Below are 16502 nucleotides of genomic sequence, written 5' to 3'. Positions count from 1 at the left end.
TTATGATTTGGTCTTCAAGGCTTCCTTAGCTAATCCTTTCTCAGGTTCACTCATTTCCTCACCTCTTGATCTTGTAGCTAAACTCCCCTCCCATTGTGTCTTCTCAGGTGGGGATTTCATGATTTACTAAGATGTCCGTTAGCCAATGATTTATTTTTCTTAAGCCTGCTTAAAGGAAGTCTGATGTCCTTTACCATTTGATTTAACTTGAGGAGGCAACTGATACTCTTGCAGCCTTGTGAGATGGCACCATGATCCCATTTTTATTTTGTTCAAGTGTCTGTGGATTTTTTTCTGGCTTTCTTAATTTCCACTTTGTATAGTCCCAAGCCACTTCCATCTTAATAAGTACAAGTAGTTCTCAAACCCTTGTTCTTTTCTAATGAGAAATAGCTCCTCTTCCAGTTCTTCAGTATTTATTGTGGCTTTTTTCAGCATTCTCAGGTTCTTTTAACTGATTTTTCTTTTCCTGCTGCTATTGTTAAGTGCCAACATTTACATGTGACTGTAATAACTTAGTGTCTATTCTTCCACTTCTCTGATCCTGCCAACTCTTCTTGGGAGGCAGTGAGAATATTCCTGCCTCCCTTCTGCCACCCCAAATTCCTGCAGTTGTGAGTTGTCTGCCTCAGATGTTAGCAGCTTCTGCCTAACCAGATGGGATATTTAGCTTTGTCTCCACTTTTGGCAAGGCTTACAGTGTGATGCTGATGCTCATGGGAACATCATCTTGCTCAACACACTGTGTGCATGTGACAGGATTGAATGCAGCACTGGTACTGTGGTGTCTGTCCACCTTGGTGGTAGTATTGCCTGTTGCAGAGCTGTACAGCTACACTTTTTAATAATCACTCACATTTCTAATAACAAAGCTGGCTATCCTGGTAGCTGCTGTTGGCCTCTAGTGCTTTGTCAGTGCTCACAATCAGGTCTGCAATAACTCCATCTCCATGTTCCATCACCACTTAGAGGGGAATGGTGGGTGAAGTCCACCTCCTGGCAGATTCCTAGCACACAGGTCTGCATGCATGGACTCCTGAGCTTGTGTTCTTGTTGAATGGGGTCCTGCACGATCAGGAACTGCTTGGAAGCTGAAGATTAAACTGAGTCAGAAACAGTGTCACACTGAGGTGTATATTTGTTTAGGTGAAAAACACAACCACTGGCTGTCAGGACAGTGTTTCTTATGTAAGCACTAAAGCTTGGGTAAGAGAAGACATGCACAGGATGAAAATCAGTGCATTTCACAGACTCTGCTAAGAGTATAATCCTTTTCAAATTAATGCCTACTCTTGCTGATAGCAATTCTTTTTATTACTGGCTCCTTGTTAATTCATCCTCACAAAAGGCAGCATCCATTAAAAAAAAGGAAGAAGGATGGTAGTGATTTTTCTTCTCAAAGCTTAATTTTGCTCCAATAAAAGAGCATTTCAGGCTCCATATTTCTGTGCCTCGGCAATTCCTATTGCCAACAAAATCAACTATGAAAAACAAATACTTTTAGAATGATCAGTTCTGGCAAATTCAAAGGGAATACAAATGTCCTGCTGGGCCCTTTCATTTGCCGTAGCAATCCTGCAAGCAGACCTTCATTACTTCTGTTGACAAGGCATGAGCCAAAAGCAAATTCAAATTGCTCCGTTTTCCAGAGCTTTACTGCTTTGGAATGCTAGAATATAAACCCAAAAGTCAGTCAGTTGCTGTTCTTAATTCACCCAAAGAGCCCATCCAACCAATGAGGTGTCATTTCTCCATGCTTTCCAGACAAACTCTCCCCCTGAAAATCTGATAGCATGTCCTGCTTTTTACAAAGTTCTTTCTCAGTTAGCATCAATACCCACCATTTATCTTCACATCCTTTACAGTGAATTATTGGTCTGCATTGATAATGGAGGCACACTTAGAAAATCTTTCCATTTCAAGAGAGTCTTCATGAAAAATGGTTTAAATAGCATGCAAATTTTACAGCCCTGAAAACGGAGTTGTGATTAGACAAAGATTTGTTGGATTATAAAAGTACAAGTGTTTATTATGGCTGGTACTGAGAATAAACAGTTGCCTGCATATGCCAGCTACTATGGAAATATGTTTTTAAGTTCTAATGTGAGCTGTAAACCAAAGCTACTTCAGTTAAAAAAATTCAATACTTAAACTGTGGGGAGGAGTAGTCAGTGCCAGAGAAAACATTCCCATTTAATAATGTTTGAACATAGAGCTGTGATGCAGTTTGTAGCAAGGCAGTGAGAAAAACCCACAACTAATCCTTCATTGCAGCTGTCTGAACTTTTGGTCGTCTGCCATACTTTAAACAGCGACTTCTTTTTCCTGGTGACTCAAGGCTTGAATGACCTAGTGTGGAGGGTTTAAGCTCTATACAAAAAAGGAGTTAAGTAAGAAATAGCCAAAGTAAGTTGGGTTGCACACCCCAGCAAATCAGGGGTTTGTATCTTAAGTCCTCTTCAGTGCCTGGGAGAAAATATTAAAATAAATAGATACATTTTGATTTATTTATTTTTGGCAAGGAAATATTCAGTGGTTTAGGCATCCATCTCTCCTCCTTCCCTTCTTCTCTCTCCTTAAAGTACTGATGTTATATGGAAATGAATTTCTGTAGAGAGTTTGAATTTCGAAGTTTACAAATGTGAACCTTTCCTGCAGAAAAACCTTTCTAAGTTTTCTTTGATTATTTTAAACTTTTTCTTCCCATTGATATATCTCATAGGTAGGTCTTTTCAGCACCCTGAAGTAACAAATGTGCTTTTTTTCCCTGATTAATTCTCTTGCAAAATAATGGAACTTGCTTACTTTCAAGTGGAAATATGAGAGTCAGAGAAGTCATTTTATATGACTGTTAACTTTAAAGGAAAATAAAAAAGGGGCTTTCTGCCTTTGCCCCATTCTCACTATCACTTATCTAAAAAAGGATTAAACACTTAAGTATTATCATGAGCTGGTGGAAACCCTGTAGTTTGACAAGTCCTATGATAGTGTAATAATTTCTTATTAAGGCTAATTTTTAAATGTCATTTAAAGTTACATATTGTGATCTTTCACAGATATGTATTTTGTTTTATCTTTGTATTATAAGTTATTGGGTATTAAAAAAAGGTAAATAATTGAACAAAATAATCAATCTATCCTGGGTCCAATGCCCATGGCAACAAATCTCCAGCATAATAGCTTTGGAGGTACAGTGAGCAATAAGGCAGTACAGCACAATAACCATATATTGCTAGGACAAGCACAGAAATTGAGGGGATTTCAGCCCCTCAAGAACTTAGCAAACACCTAAAATGCATGAAACCCAGTGTTTCTGTACAAAGGGGGACAGCCTCCTTTTGGTTGTGTGGGTTTGAACCTCCAAACACTGCCAGTAGCTGTGATGTCACACCCCACAGTGTCACTTTTCAGCCTGCTGAAGTGAATTTGTACAGTCTCTGTCCAGACACCATAGCACAGGGTCTGTATGAAATAGGGGCCAAGTTAATAGGTTAACAAGGGAAAGGAGAGGAAAGGGAGATGATATCCCAGTCTTGACCCCAGTGGGAAAATTCTGACCAGCCTGCTGTAACATGTGGTTTCCCTAGAAGAGAATGATATGTAACTTTTATCACAGAGTAACAGATCAATGGTTGGATGTCACTATCAAAAAAGCACTTCTGGTATTCCACCCATTTTTTTCCACTCCTAATTTCAACATGCAGCTGGCAGTTTCAGTTTTGATTTCTAATTAATTAATCTCCTACTCTATTTTGACCTTATCACGTTAAGATTTTGTATTCATTGTACAATGTGTATATTGTTTGCCATTCCCATTATCTGTGATTAGCCAAGTTTCACACACAGAAGGAAGTCTAAGTCAAATGTATAATTGAAGAGCTTTTTATCCCCATCTGTTTATTAGTTTTCCCAAACTCCCTGGTAAAGTGAATACTGTGAATACCAACGGATGATGCTGCAAAGGAGGGTAGATGTTCTAAAGCAGAACTGGGCTGGCAGTCTAAGCTAAACACTTTTTAGCTAATATTTTTAATATCAAGGTGTCTTCTACAAGAATTGTGAAAGTAACAGGACTCTTTTCTCCATAAACTTGTGGGCAAACTGGATGATTTGCACAAAAACACATGCACACACTTCCTTTCCTGGTGTTTTTGTAACTTGAGTTTTATTTAAATACCTCCAAAGCATTATGTTAATGTACACTTTCTTCTGGTTCATGAATAACAAGTGTTTCTAAGTCTCCAATAAGATCATTGTACAATTTGTGTTTGTAATGATATTTTGAGTCTCATTTTTACACATTCAGTTCCTGGGACAAACAGAATTGACTTTTCATTTAGAATGATGCTACACGGAACTGTAACACCTACTTGTACCTTTCAGTTAAGCAATATTTTTAATGGATGTTCCTGTGTTTATTTTTCAGCATATTTCCATAGGATTACAGATTATATGTTTTAGTTGAGTTAACAGTCTCCATAAAGTTGCTTGGTGTGAAATCCATTGTTGAGTTTTTCTTTTATGACTGCTTTAAAAAATAGTTTACAACAGAAATTTTGAGTCATTTCATAGTGTAGAATGCATTAAAAGCATAAAGTCATGCATATGTCAGAGACATATTTACAAATCTGTACAGTTTCTGTCATTTTTATTTACTGTGGCTCTGGCCAGGCAACAAGATTCAACTCTTACCCCTCTGAGGTCAAACTCTCCAAGATAACCCCTAGCCATTGTCCAAAAATGCTTTGTTTTGCTTACCAGCCCTGAGATTGATGGCTGCATGTAAGATGGGCCCAATTCTGCACTCCATTTCATAAAGCCTACCTTCCATGGAGTTAGAGGCGATTACCACTGTGACTCAAGCCAGAGCAGGGAATGAACTCCACCCAGGCACTTTTTCTTACTCTTTGACTAAGGCTGAATGGCAGATGAATTTATTTCTGACCTGCAGATTATTCACAGTTGCCAGACTTCCTCTTGTTCATTCAGAAATGTAAGGAAGACCTCATACTAAACTCACACGAACTATGTTAAGGGATTCTAGAAAACATGTTCCCCTCTTCCAGTTTATTTTCAGAACTGTTGGAACTGGAACGTGCTGTTGGAAAAGCCTCAGTGCTTTTGTACCAACACCCAGTCTAAAAGCTGAATGCATTTTATCAACCAGATGCAATTTATTTCTTTCCCAGGTCTGCTTTATCTTTCAAACCACAATAAGCAGTATGCAAAGGGGCTGGCTGCTCATTTCCCAGAGCCAATGTCCACTCCTCTAGCCAATGCAAGAGCAGAATGGTGAAAAATCAGTCCTTCCCCAAGTATTACACATGGCTTCAGTTGCCAGAGGTACTACTGGCTGCGAATTAAAGTTCAGTATCTTGGTCAGTCAACATTGTGTTCAGAAAGCAGCTGATTTTATACAGGATTCCCCTGGAAAGTGCTTTATCAGTGTTTGGCTCTGTGATGAGAGGCTACTCATCATAACACCTGCATTCCAAGGTGCTCTGACTCCTCTCCTGCTCATGCTCAAGGAAGAATGGCACTTACAGTACTCTCTGAATTCCAGGGAAACATCGTCATTTCTACAGGAAGATTAGTTATAAGAATGGCATTTCTTCACTAAGGCTAAAAGAACACCTTCCAGAAAAGTAGCATAACAATCCAACATTTGTGGCTTGTTAAATTCACAACATTGAAGAAAATGACCTTAGTAATCATTGCAATACTATCCATTAAGGTCTGGTAGCAAATAGTTTTTCTTTTTAAGACACATCAGGTAATAATTTGTTATGGTGGTTTATCCTGACCAGCTTGGGCAGGTTCTAAAAAAGGAACAAACACCAAGTGTGTGGTTGCTCCAAAAAATCCTTTTTCCATTCTTCCCTCCTTCTTTTCCTCTTCCACTGAGAACAGACCAGAGGCCTGACCAGCCCTACCATTACATTATACCCAGGTAACACAGAAATTAATCAATTAATTTATTATTAATAGGAGCAAAATGTAAAAGCGGAACAAATTGAAGGTGTACTACTGAGCACACTGTGTCCTGCTGGTGTCTCCAAAAGACCCTTGTGATAAAAATGTACAGATTCTTTAGCTCTGAAAAGTCGAATATGCTAGACTGCAATTTCAAAAGGATGAAATATTTCCTGTCTTCTATGTTCTTCTAGCATTCTTGTTTTTCTTCTGCTTTCTGCACTGCTGGATTTTAGCATCCATGAGTCAAGTGATTCTTCTAGCATCAGTATGTTTTTTCTTCTGATCTCTGCCTAAAGGCCCCTGGTTAGACTTTCTGCATTTCGATGTGCTGGTGGTGGTAGTGGTGGTAACAGTGATGTCTGGGCTGACACCTTCCATTTAGTTTATAAACAGAATTTTTCTGCTGCCTTTTTTTGAAAAACCACACTGCCAGAACAGCTGCAACCAGTAACAAGCAGAGAAGAATCACTATTACTGCTATGATAGCACCTTTACTGGACTTGGGACAATCCTCTCCCTCACATGGCTCAGAAGTGGGGCCAGGCTTTTCTCCAAGGCCCTGGGTGAGATTTTCTTGCTCAGCTAATTCCTGGGATGCTGTGTCAGTAATGATATCTGGAGCTGGTGCAGTGGTTGCTACTTGTTCTGGGTAGGTGGTTGTGTCTCTTGGTTCTGCATATGGAGTGTGATCAGAGGGGCTGAGGGTCACAGAGGTCTCTGACATGGATGTTTTTAAGCTGCTGATGTCAAACAGCATTGTTGTAGTGGGCTCCTGAGTCACAGGTTCCAGAGATGTAGCAGGATGTTCCCTCACAGCAGCATCATCATAACCCCCGCTGACACTGAAGCTCTCCAGACCACTCACTGATGTAGGTGGCACTGCTGTCTCTTCAGCCCCTTCATCATCTGCCGCTGTTGTTGCTGCCACAATCTGTGTTAGACCTTCCTCTGGAGCTGGGCTGCCATTTCCTGATTTTCTTACTTCCACGTGATTTGGCTGGTCAGTGGTGAGGATGATGTCATCTTCTGTTCCCATCGAACCATCGACTTTATCACCCTCTTCATCATCCTCCACCACCTCTTGTGTTACTGGGTATCCATCTAACCACGACTCGTCAGTGATGGCAACCGCACCCATCGCTGTCTTTGTATCATTTGTTGTGAGAATGGGTCCAATGGGGAAATCCTCACTGTCATAAAACATTTTGGCACCAGGTTCATCATAGACTGTCTTCACACCAATGTGGTTATCACCTTCAGAAAACTGTGCTTTAGTGGAATCGTCTGTCTCTTTCTCTGGTACGGGCTCACTGAAAGTTTCTGATGGAAACCAAAACAAATTTTTTTGGCTGAGGAGTGACACAGGGGACTCAGTTGGTGCCCTGCTTCCCTTTTCAGAAATGTCTGTGTGCTGAGTAACCCCACTGGTACTCCCAGTTCTTCCTTCCTCTGAAGTTTTACTGAAGGAAAGCTGTATTTGCTCCTGCTCAATTTCCTCTTTGCCATTGCCATGGTCATTCTCAGCAACAGGTATTGATCTGTCATCGGGAAAGTTATCTTCATAGTCAATGTGTGCCTCAGTTTCATCTAGAAAAATTAAAAAAACCCTCATAAGCCAACATTTCATTCTCTGTCAAAGCACTGAGCTCATTTATTACAAAAATCCAAGAAGAGAGGTGCAATGTGAAGTGTCTTCTAGGCAGTATTTTTCATTCTGTGTAATTGTTTATTTGAAAAGGGCATGGTCCTTGAGCTGATACTCACTTTCAAGGGTTTTGTTTAAAAAAATCACAAGAGGTATCAATGCTAACTGCTAATGTCTTACCTTTCCAGATTTAAAAATTAATATAAATAACTCACCATCTCCAGTTAGAGGACTTCGTTTGCTTATTGTTTTCTCAAACCTTTTCTTTCCCTAGTGTGACTCTTTGCAAGATTTGAGGAAAAAATTTCATCTTATTCAAGCAAGAAATGTGTGTGGAGAGAAAGATATACCAATTATTAACTAGTAATAAAAAAAAATGCCCCAGACAAAACTAGAAGTTTTACAGCAACTTCATCCCTTTTGAGCTAGATGATTTTAAAGAATTATGTTCAGTACCTTATGCTCAAGATATCAAGGCACATTCTTATCAGTACCCTGCTTTTCTTCAAGCACCTTGGTGTTACAGTGGTACAATGCCTGGGGCCAGAACAGTATTTCTTTGTCCATAAGAGCTCTTCAGAGCTGGCTGAGGCAGACTCCACCACCAAGGCTGACATTGAGTTCTGCTTGTTTTCATCTGAAGAAAGCAAGATGCACCCTGCAAAGCTAGAAATCCCGGTCTCAAACACTTAAACCCTAACACCTAGTTGACATGATAATTCTACTCTTAGTAATCAACTCTTAGGCTTTCAATTTTAAGGAATTAAATGTTGCCACTGAGAAAAGAGAAAAAAATGAACACAGAACAAAATTGGTAAAAAAAACTGAGTGCAGCAGTGGGGTAGATTCATTACAATGCTTGAGTTTGATTTAGAAATACTCAACAGACCTACCACTGATAGCAAAATAGACTTGACTCAAAGCACAAAGCTAAATGTTTGAATTTGAATGGAATAGTCCATTGTACTTAATACTTCTTCCACTATTCTAAAGCCTTAGCTCAATGAAAAATTTTCCAAACTAGACAGGGTGGTTGATTTTAAGTTCACACAAGTTTTACTCCATAGAAAGTTGATGTAATTTCTGAGATTTATGCTGGCATTAGAAGTCATAAAAAATAGTGCCTTGGGATATGGAAAATAAACTGAATAATGGTGAGAATTTTTCTTTTTTAAGAGGGTGTTTAGTCTTTTATGAAGACAGTGAAGAAATAGACCTGGCATGACATGGGAAACAAGGAATTAATAGGAGAACCTGTTTTACACATCACTGCATTTGTAAATCCTTATCTTTTTTTGCCTTTTTACAGTCAACCGATTTTGAATTACATTTTCATCTGGGGCCCACCTCAATTTCCGCCTGAGTCACATTCTCCTTGGAGACTGCTTCCCAGACTTCTGGCAGAGCCATATTTGGTCTACTCTTCAGAAAGATTAGAAATATTGTCAAACCAGTCTGACCAAAACCACTTAGCAGTGATACAGCTCACACCAGCTCACTTTTTGCCAGAACAGCTTAAGCCAGGTGCCAAAACAGAATGAGCATTAGCAAAAGGTATTTTCCTTGGAATAGCATCTGGGTCTACCAGAAACCAAAGCAGTTATGCTAAGGAAACCCAAATGTGTGTCCCAAATAGCCTGCAGAGAGTTAATGCCTCTGTGAAAGCTATCATGCTGGAGAGCTGGATGTTCTTAGCAGGTCCTCTCATCTCACAGGAAATGCCAACAACAGACCTCTCTCCCTCCTGGTCCCAGTGTTCTCATCTGCCTGGGTAATCCTCTAGATCCTCCCCATCCTCTCCAAAGCAGGAAAAAACTTCTGTCTCATTCAAGGATGATTTAACAGTCAGGGGAATAAAACTCTTAGAGTGGAAATCTTCCTGGTAGGGCTCTCACTTTTCTTCTGAAAAGTGAGAGCCCTACCAGGATTGATCCTAAATCTTTTCCAATAAAATTGATCCTAAATCTTTTCCAATAGTATTTCAGACTTGCAAATGTATGGAGGATAACTCTGAACACCAGGGCACTTTAGCAACATATTCATGAAGCTCTGCACGGCCCTATCCATCACAATGCAGCCCTTCTACTGACTGTCAAACATTAGCCTCACTTTGTCCCTTCTCTTGCTTTCACTTTAGAGTTTTTCTGCTTGGCTGGCACTCTCTTTCATGAAAATGGTGCCTCAAACTATTACATCCTCTAATAATCCAGACTCCTGCTAGAAGCTGATATCTGGCATGCCTGCTTCACTAAAGTTCAGTGTGTCTGAGGAGAGCCTATAGGTGTCTGTGGCATGTACATGAACTGGAGCATCACAATGTGAGAAGTCACCATTTACCAACCGTCATGGTTATTGTTTTATTTTTGTAATTGAATCATCACAACAGTCTGTCTTCACCTCTGTGTCTCTTGTAACCTCTATTTTTGCCACTCATTCACTTTCCACAGTACAGTAATCCAGTTGAGGTTCAAACAGTAATTTTTATGTTGTGGTGAGCAGGCACACACATCTGCAAACAAAAATTACATCCACATGCTTGTGTTGTTTCCTCCAGACCTATTTTTTAGTTAGCAGTGTGAATGGGCATCTAGTATTCATCTCATTGACCAGTACCTTACGTGTGAGTGGATCATTGATGAATGCCTAACAACTGTTGTAACAGGCTTTTTAGAGATTTTGAATCTCTTTTCCTTCAGTGTTTCTCCTGCCTTGTGGTTTCAGCCCTCTAGGAGAAGGTCCTATGGAGGCACATCAGGAAAAAGCATGTGCTTCTAAGAAAGTGCAAATCCTCAGTCTATCAGAACATATTAAAGGTTTGTTGAGCCATCAGTCGAGTCTCCATCACACATGCTGCCTTTGGGCATGATCCTGCCTGTAGAGAAATGAATTGGTGTTTTCTTAATGCAGAGCTGGGGGAAGAAAAAGCCCATTGTAGTCTAAAGAGATCCTGAGATTGGAGCTCATTATGCACTGCTCGTCACCACATAAGGGAGTCTTGTTCCCTCTCACAATCAGATTGTGGCCCAAGTTGTAAAGCTGCTCTAACATATTTTCATATTCAATCTCCCCTATTTGTAGAGTTTATAGCAGAGACTATCAACATAACTAATGTTAGCTTATGGGATGCCAAAATGAAAGCAACTATTGAGCTCTCTAACCATCAAAGGAAACACGGACGCCCTTACTCTGGAGTTTGATTTATATGATCCTGGATTGACTTACACAGTAATGATACTCTATTCTTTCTTTCTGGGCCTCAGACCTTCAAATGGGACTTGGACTCAGTATTTAGTGACTCTGTGTTACCATGACAATCTTTTAAGTCCACCATGAGCTTGATTTTCTGGGAATAGATTGCACAACTTCTGCACTTCTTTTTGCTCACCTCCTCACCACTTTCCTGAACTTTCCAGTTCTCTAAATTTTAGTGTTGGTACTGAAGAGCAACAACCAAACTAGATTCAGCTCCACCTCTTATCCAAGAAATTGTAACTGTTATTTATATATATATTTTTAAACTGCTAACAATTGATTTTAAAGTGATTGCATCTTTCTTTCTACCTAGGCAGGTCTGGTTTTATGAAGAGCCAGCCTTGACGTTAATTTATCCAAGATCAAAATCTTTTTATATTTGGTCATTGTTGCACCTTGACTGTATCATCTTCTGGCAGACTCAAGGATCAGTGAGTTTTAATTCACTCTCTGAGGGATTACTGAGTCTGAATACTTTACAGCAAGAGATGCTGAAATGACATACCACCAAAGATGTGAAGCTCAGTTAAAAGGTGAAATCCTTTTAATTATTAATTAATCCTTCTTAGGAAGCATCCAGTTCTGTAGAGCTCCCAACTCCTTCAGTTTTTGATCCTAATGTGAAAACAGTAACCAAACACAGAGACAGGCAAAAACAAAGAGCCTGGTCTTCCACACTCTAGGATCAGTTTAATTTTTCTTCTAGATAGTATATTGGTATCCAAGCTCTATTTTGAGTGTTACTATTTTGGGCAACCATAAAATGCACTGCATATTTTATGGGTGTATTTTTGGAGTACAGGAAATTGAAACCTGATTCTATATAGACCATCATTATAAATATTTGTACTGAATAAAACATCTTTAGTCTAAGAATCTCAGAGTAGCTACAGCAAACATTAACAAGACAGCATCTGTCTTTAAGGATGGGAAGGAAAGGAGCATGTATACTGATTTGCCTAAGATAAGTCATATTTGTGAGCTACAGCATCTCAAAGAGTTATCCATTTATTTTGGATCAGGCACACAAATTTCTTTGTAGTTGACCACAGTATGCTAGACAGAGATTGTGCCTTTTGTCTTTTGCAATAGCTATAAGAAAGAGGATAACTTTTATTCCAGCAGAAAGCCTGCTAATATAAACAAATAACCCATCAATTTTTTTTCAACTTATTCCATTTGGCACAATCCATTCATGCCAGATCAATACTTTACATTAATCTAATACAACCCCTCAGTGACAGGCCTGAAAAGGGAACCAAAGTTTGTCATAACAATTGTTTTGACAGGCCACAGACATATTTGTTGCTGATTATATTTGTCTGTCACAACTCTTCCTCTGCACTCACAGAATGAACAACAAAAAAAGCATTCTCAAATAAGATCAAAAGCTAGAGACATTTTGTTTGATTCCCCACAATAAAAATAAAAAAAACATAAATAAATGGTGCTAGCTAGTTGTGCTTACAGACCACATGAATGTGAGCCAATATAATTCTTGAAAACTCTGGAAGTAATGTTTGAAGTAATGAGAATTGTTGAGCCAGGCAACAATTCTGGTAGCTGCAGATTAAGTGGTCAAAGTCAGCCAAGTCCTCCTTACACTGAATCTGAAGGATGGTCCTCAGCCTGGAAAAGTTGGACTACCTTGGAACACACTAGCTGTGTATCCAAGTGATGTCATTGGAGAGATTCCTTAGATGTGTAGAAGATATGGACTCTCCTGCCACAAGCATATAGCTGGAAAAACCCAAATAATCCAGGGAAAAGGATAGATACATGACATTCTTCTGAGACAGTTTCAGGGAAGAGATGGAGCATGATTTCCCAGCCATCTCATCTGCCCTTGATTTGAGGGAGCAAACCCTAGAGAATGCAGCCTAATGCAGTCCAGCCCTGACCCTTGCCACTCAAGTGTTGGTATTAATGCTTCTGATATTGAGCTCATGGTTTATTTTGGGAAAAAAAGCCCAAATGTCATTCAGCAATTGTCAGTTTGGTCTCTGTGCTTACAGGACAGCCACAGCATGGCACATATGCATCTGCTTTCAGATCTTACTACAATGTTCATCAGGATATATTTTGTGAAGAAAATGCATTCTCTCCACAGAAATTAAAAAAAAAAAAGGCAAAATCCATGTATTTCCCTGTTCTCTCCTTAAGGTTGCTTTGTTGGGCTAAATATCCCTGAGCTTTCAGCTAGAACACAGTGCCTTTTCATCACAGGGAATTACAGGAAACAGAGTCACATTTTTCTTAAAAAAGCATATTAATTTATAATTACTGTCTATTACCTGGTATGCACAATGTACATTACAGTCATTTGTAATGTACTGCTTTCCTAATTTCCATCATACTTTACTGTATCCAGAATCCACTTGAATTTCCATCATACTTTACTGCATCTGAAATCCACTTAATATAAGTCTAAAATTATTTTGTTCAGTTATGCCCAAAGCCAGGTTTTGCCATGTATTTTGCATTATGTGCTTATTTGATTATCTGCGTATTTTTTAAATTTTAATTTGCAAATCTGCTGACTGTGTGGCTGTACACTTATACCCCACGTGCACTTATATCCCAGGTGCCAGAATGGACTGTATCTCTTCTTACAGGATCAAAACAGAGAGGAAAGATCACAAAGAGACTTCAAAGAACATTTAACTGCTATATTTAGACACTGCTATGATGATAGTTCTGTGACTCCATATTTGCTCTGTGTGAGCAACTGGGAATGTAAAGCCAGTCTGATGCTTTTGCACAAAAAAGAAAAGCATGCAATTATTGCTGTTTATTCTGATATTCTGTCTGGATAGCTGGGTAGTATAATGGGGCAGTTACCAAGTAGAACAATGTTATTCAAGGTGTAACATCCACAAATCCCAGCAAGCTTTATGAAATTGGATAAATGTCATCACTCTTTCACAGATGAGGTGGAGTAAGCAGCAAAGAGCAGTACAGTGACCTGTCCCTAGTCTCAGAGACACTGCAAGATGTATTAACTGGCCTTATATCTCTCAATGCTCTGACCAGAGCTTTGTCCCTGTGGCCCCCTTTTGTTGGAGTAAGAGCATCGGGACCATTTTACACTTCCCAGTTGCTCACCCAGCACAGATGCAGAGCAAGGGCACTGTATCATCTTACCAGGCTCTAAACATAGCACTTAAATGTTCACTGGAGTGGCTGCATGAACATCTTTCCATTGATGTCAGCCAGTCAGGACAGAAGTGGTCCAGTCTGCCAACAGGAATATAAATTCTCCATTAAGTCCCATCATTAACCCTCATGCTAGGGAAGGTGCTCTCTTGCCTCAAAGCACTTAAAAATCAGTCTGTGTGCTGACTTCTGGAGTACTTAATAATTGTTCTCCTCTCTCTTATGACCCCAAAATATCAGTCAACTCTAAATCAGGTTCCTTTTAATTAAGTTCTCTTTTTTAGTTGTTGTTCTTTTTCACTGGATTCTTACTTTTTAAAAAATAATGAAACCTAGTATCACACATTTTAATCATCCTGTGAAGTCTTCTTTCTTAAAGAATTATGATCAGGAGGATTAAATACATTACTTGAACAATTATTGTATTTTCTGTCTCATGTCCTTAAAGTATTTGAAAAACATTAATCAGAGGAAGCCCCCCAGCATGAAGTCTACATTTAAATAATTTTAAAAATCATCATCTAGAATATCACATCTGCTCCTAAGTTTCAGTATTGATGTTTGTGATTTGACAGCCATGTTTTCCTATTTTTTTTAAAAATATTTTCCTCTCCCCTGCAGCTGTGTGAAAGGCTCTGGAAAAACAGGGGAAATAGATTATTTATCCAGAGAAAACAGTGAAACACAGACAACTTAAATGGCCTGATTTTTCCCTTCCTTATTTTGCTGTAATACAGCCTTATGTCTGTGTGTGATGAAGATAGCATTTCCACTAACCTCAGTAAAGGAAAAAGAATTATCAATTTGGTGCAGATTATAGGAGATTCAGACCCACTGGGTAAGTTGAAGATGTTCCTGCTTATTGTAGGGGGGTTGGATCAGATGACTTTGAAGGTTCTTTCCAACCCAAACTGTTCTATGATCAGATGCAGATACTTATTTTTTTTCCTTTTTCCCTCCATGTTCTTCCTCTATGTCCTACATTGTTTTGCATAATCATCTGAACTGCTGTTTGTAGAACAGTTTTAGAAGCTGAAACAGTTGAGAAAAATGCTGGGGCTTTCATTCTTTGTTTTTTTGCGTATCTATACCGGTTGGATGGGTTTGAGAATCTTGTTCCCTAGTGCACAGACATGACCTATTTCTACAAAGAACAAGTTTGACCTTTTCTCATGATTATCCACTGCCTGATGGTATATTCATGAGTAAAAATAACTCCTTGCAAGCCTCCAGACATTAAGGAATATATAGGTTCTGAAATGGATATACTAACGCCAGCCCATATAGATAGCTCAGCTACGCAACAGCTGCTCATTCCTTTCCTTAAAATTTATCTGTTTTGCCAGAAACCTTACCTTAAAGATGTGATAGCCTTCTCAAAAAAAATACTAAAATTTTGTGATGACCATTCTTAAATACTGGGAAAAATGGTGGGTTTATGCATTGAGCAGGGTAACATGAGAAAGCAGAATTCAGATTGCATGCACATCTGAACTCATGGTACTGTTTAGCCTATGTTTAAACAAGGGGAAAGTTAAAAGACTGCTGTAGAATTTAACTAACACATAAAGGTGGTTTTTATTGAGGGTTTAAATTAAGGAAATGCCATTTTACAATTTGCTTGGGGGTTTTGTGGTTTGGGGTTTTTTTTTTGAAAAATCTTTTCCCAAGTCAAGTCATTTGGTAAGAAAATCCACTTTCACTCTTTTTAATGGAGTAAATATCTGAGCAACTACCCTTGCGTTTGCAGACAAAAATCCTGGAGGCATGGTGCAAGATAAAAATGTTTGCCTGTTTATTGGGGCAGATTAAAGAAACCATCATGCAGTTTTTTGGCTGAGCTGACCTTTGACGCAGGCCTGGACCTGTCCGTACCACTCCCCGCAGCTGTCGCAGAGCAGCGTGAACGCCGACTCCTTGTTGCCCATGGCATAGCCCTGGGCACAGACGTACAGCAGCTCGTCCCCCATGTCAAAGCCAGTGTGGCCGTGCAGAATGGTGTGCGGGAAGGATGGTGGGTCCCCACAGGGCTTGTCTGGAAGGAAAAAAGAGATGACATTGTAAAGATTTCACAATAGTCCTTTAGTGCCATGCTAAGAGTTTTCCTGAGGATGAGCGTATACACGTCCACAGAAGTTGTACATCTCATCTGTTTCATGCCCTTATGTCCTTTCACAATTATTTCCAGCTGTAATTGCCTATTACAGCTGGAAGGTATAAATTGGGCTATAATTGTGATGCCATTACCATGATGGTCTACTGCCGTGTCACTACCATCTGATGGTCATGCATTTAGAAGGGCCTTGTTTCAAACAAGGCAGGATGCCAGATCACAGCTGTCTTCCCTGCCTGATTCTACAAAAGCTAACAAGAGCTTGGGCAGGTTGGGACTGGAATGCAACAATTTGGACACAGTCATTTTTCATAACCACAGAAATGCTTGTGGAATTATTTAAGACCAGCACTTTGATCT

At 39.4% G+C, this 16502-nt stretch overlaps 1 protein-coding gene across 1 annotated transcript in view; it reads right to left on the bottom strand.

The window, feature by feature from the left end:
• Window positions 1-4138: 4138 nt before the first annotated feature.
• The window catches only part of SUSD5 (sushi domain containing 5), a 40612-nt gene continuing 28248 nt past the window's right edge, over window positions 4139-16502 (bottom strand). Inside the window, exons 4-5 of the mRNA XM_066572245.1 lie at window positions 15876-16064; window positions 4139-7563 (exon numbers count right to left, since the gene is read on the bottom strand). Of these exons, the coding sequence (XP_066428342.1) occupies window positions 6281-7563; window positions 15876-16064 (1472 nt within the window). The 3' untranslated portion in view covers window positions 4139-6280. The remainder of the gene's footprint in view (window positions 7564-15875; window positions 16065-16502) is intronic.

The sequence above is a fragment of the Molothrus aeneus genome, chromosome 1 (assembly GCF_037042795.1).
Source record: "Molothrus aeneus isolate 106 chromosome 1, BPBGC_Maene_1.0, whole genome shotgun sequence".
In the NCBI taxonomy this organism is placed as follows: Eukaryota; Metazoa; Chordata; class Aves; order Passeriformes; family Icteridae; genus Molothrus; species Molothrus aeneus.
The sequence above is the reverse complement of the archived record's forward strand: the minus strand, read 5'-3'. Positions and strand labels throughout refer to the sequence as shown.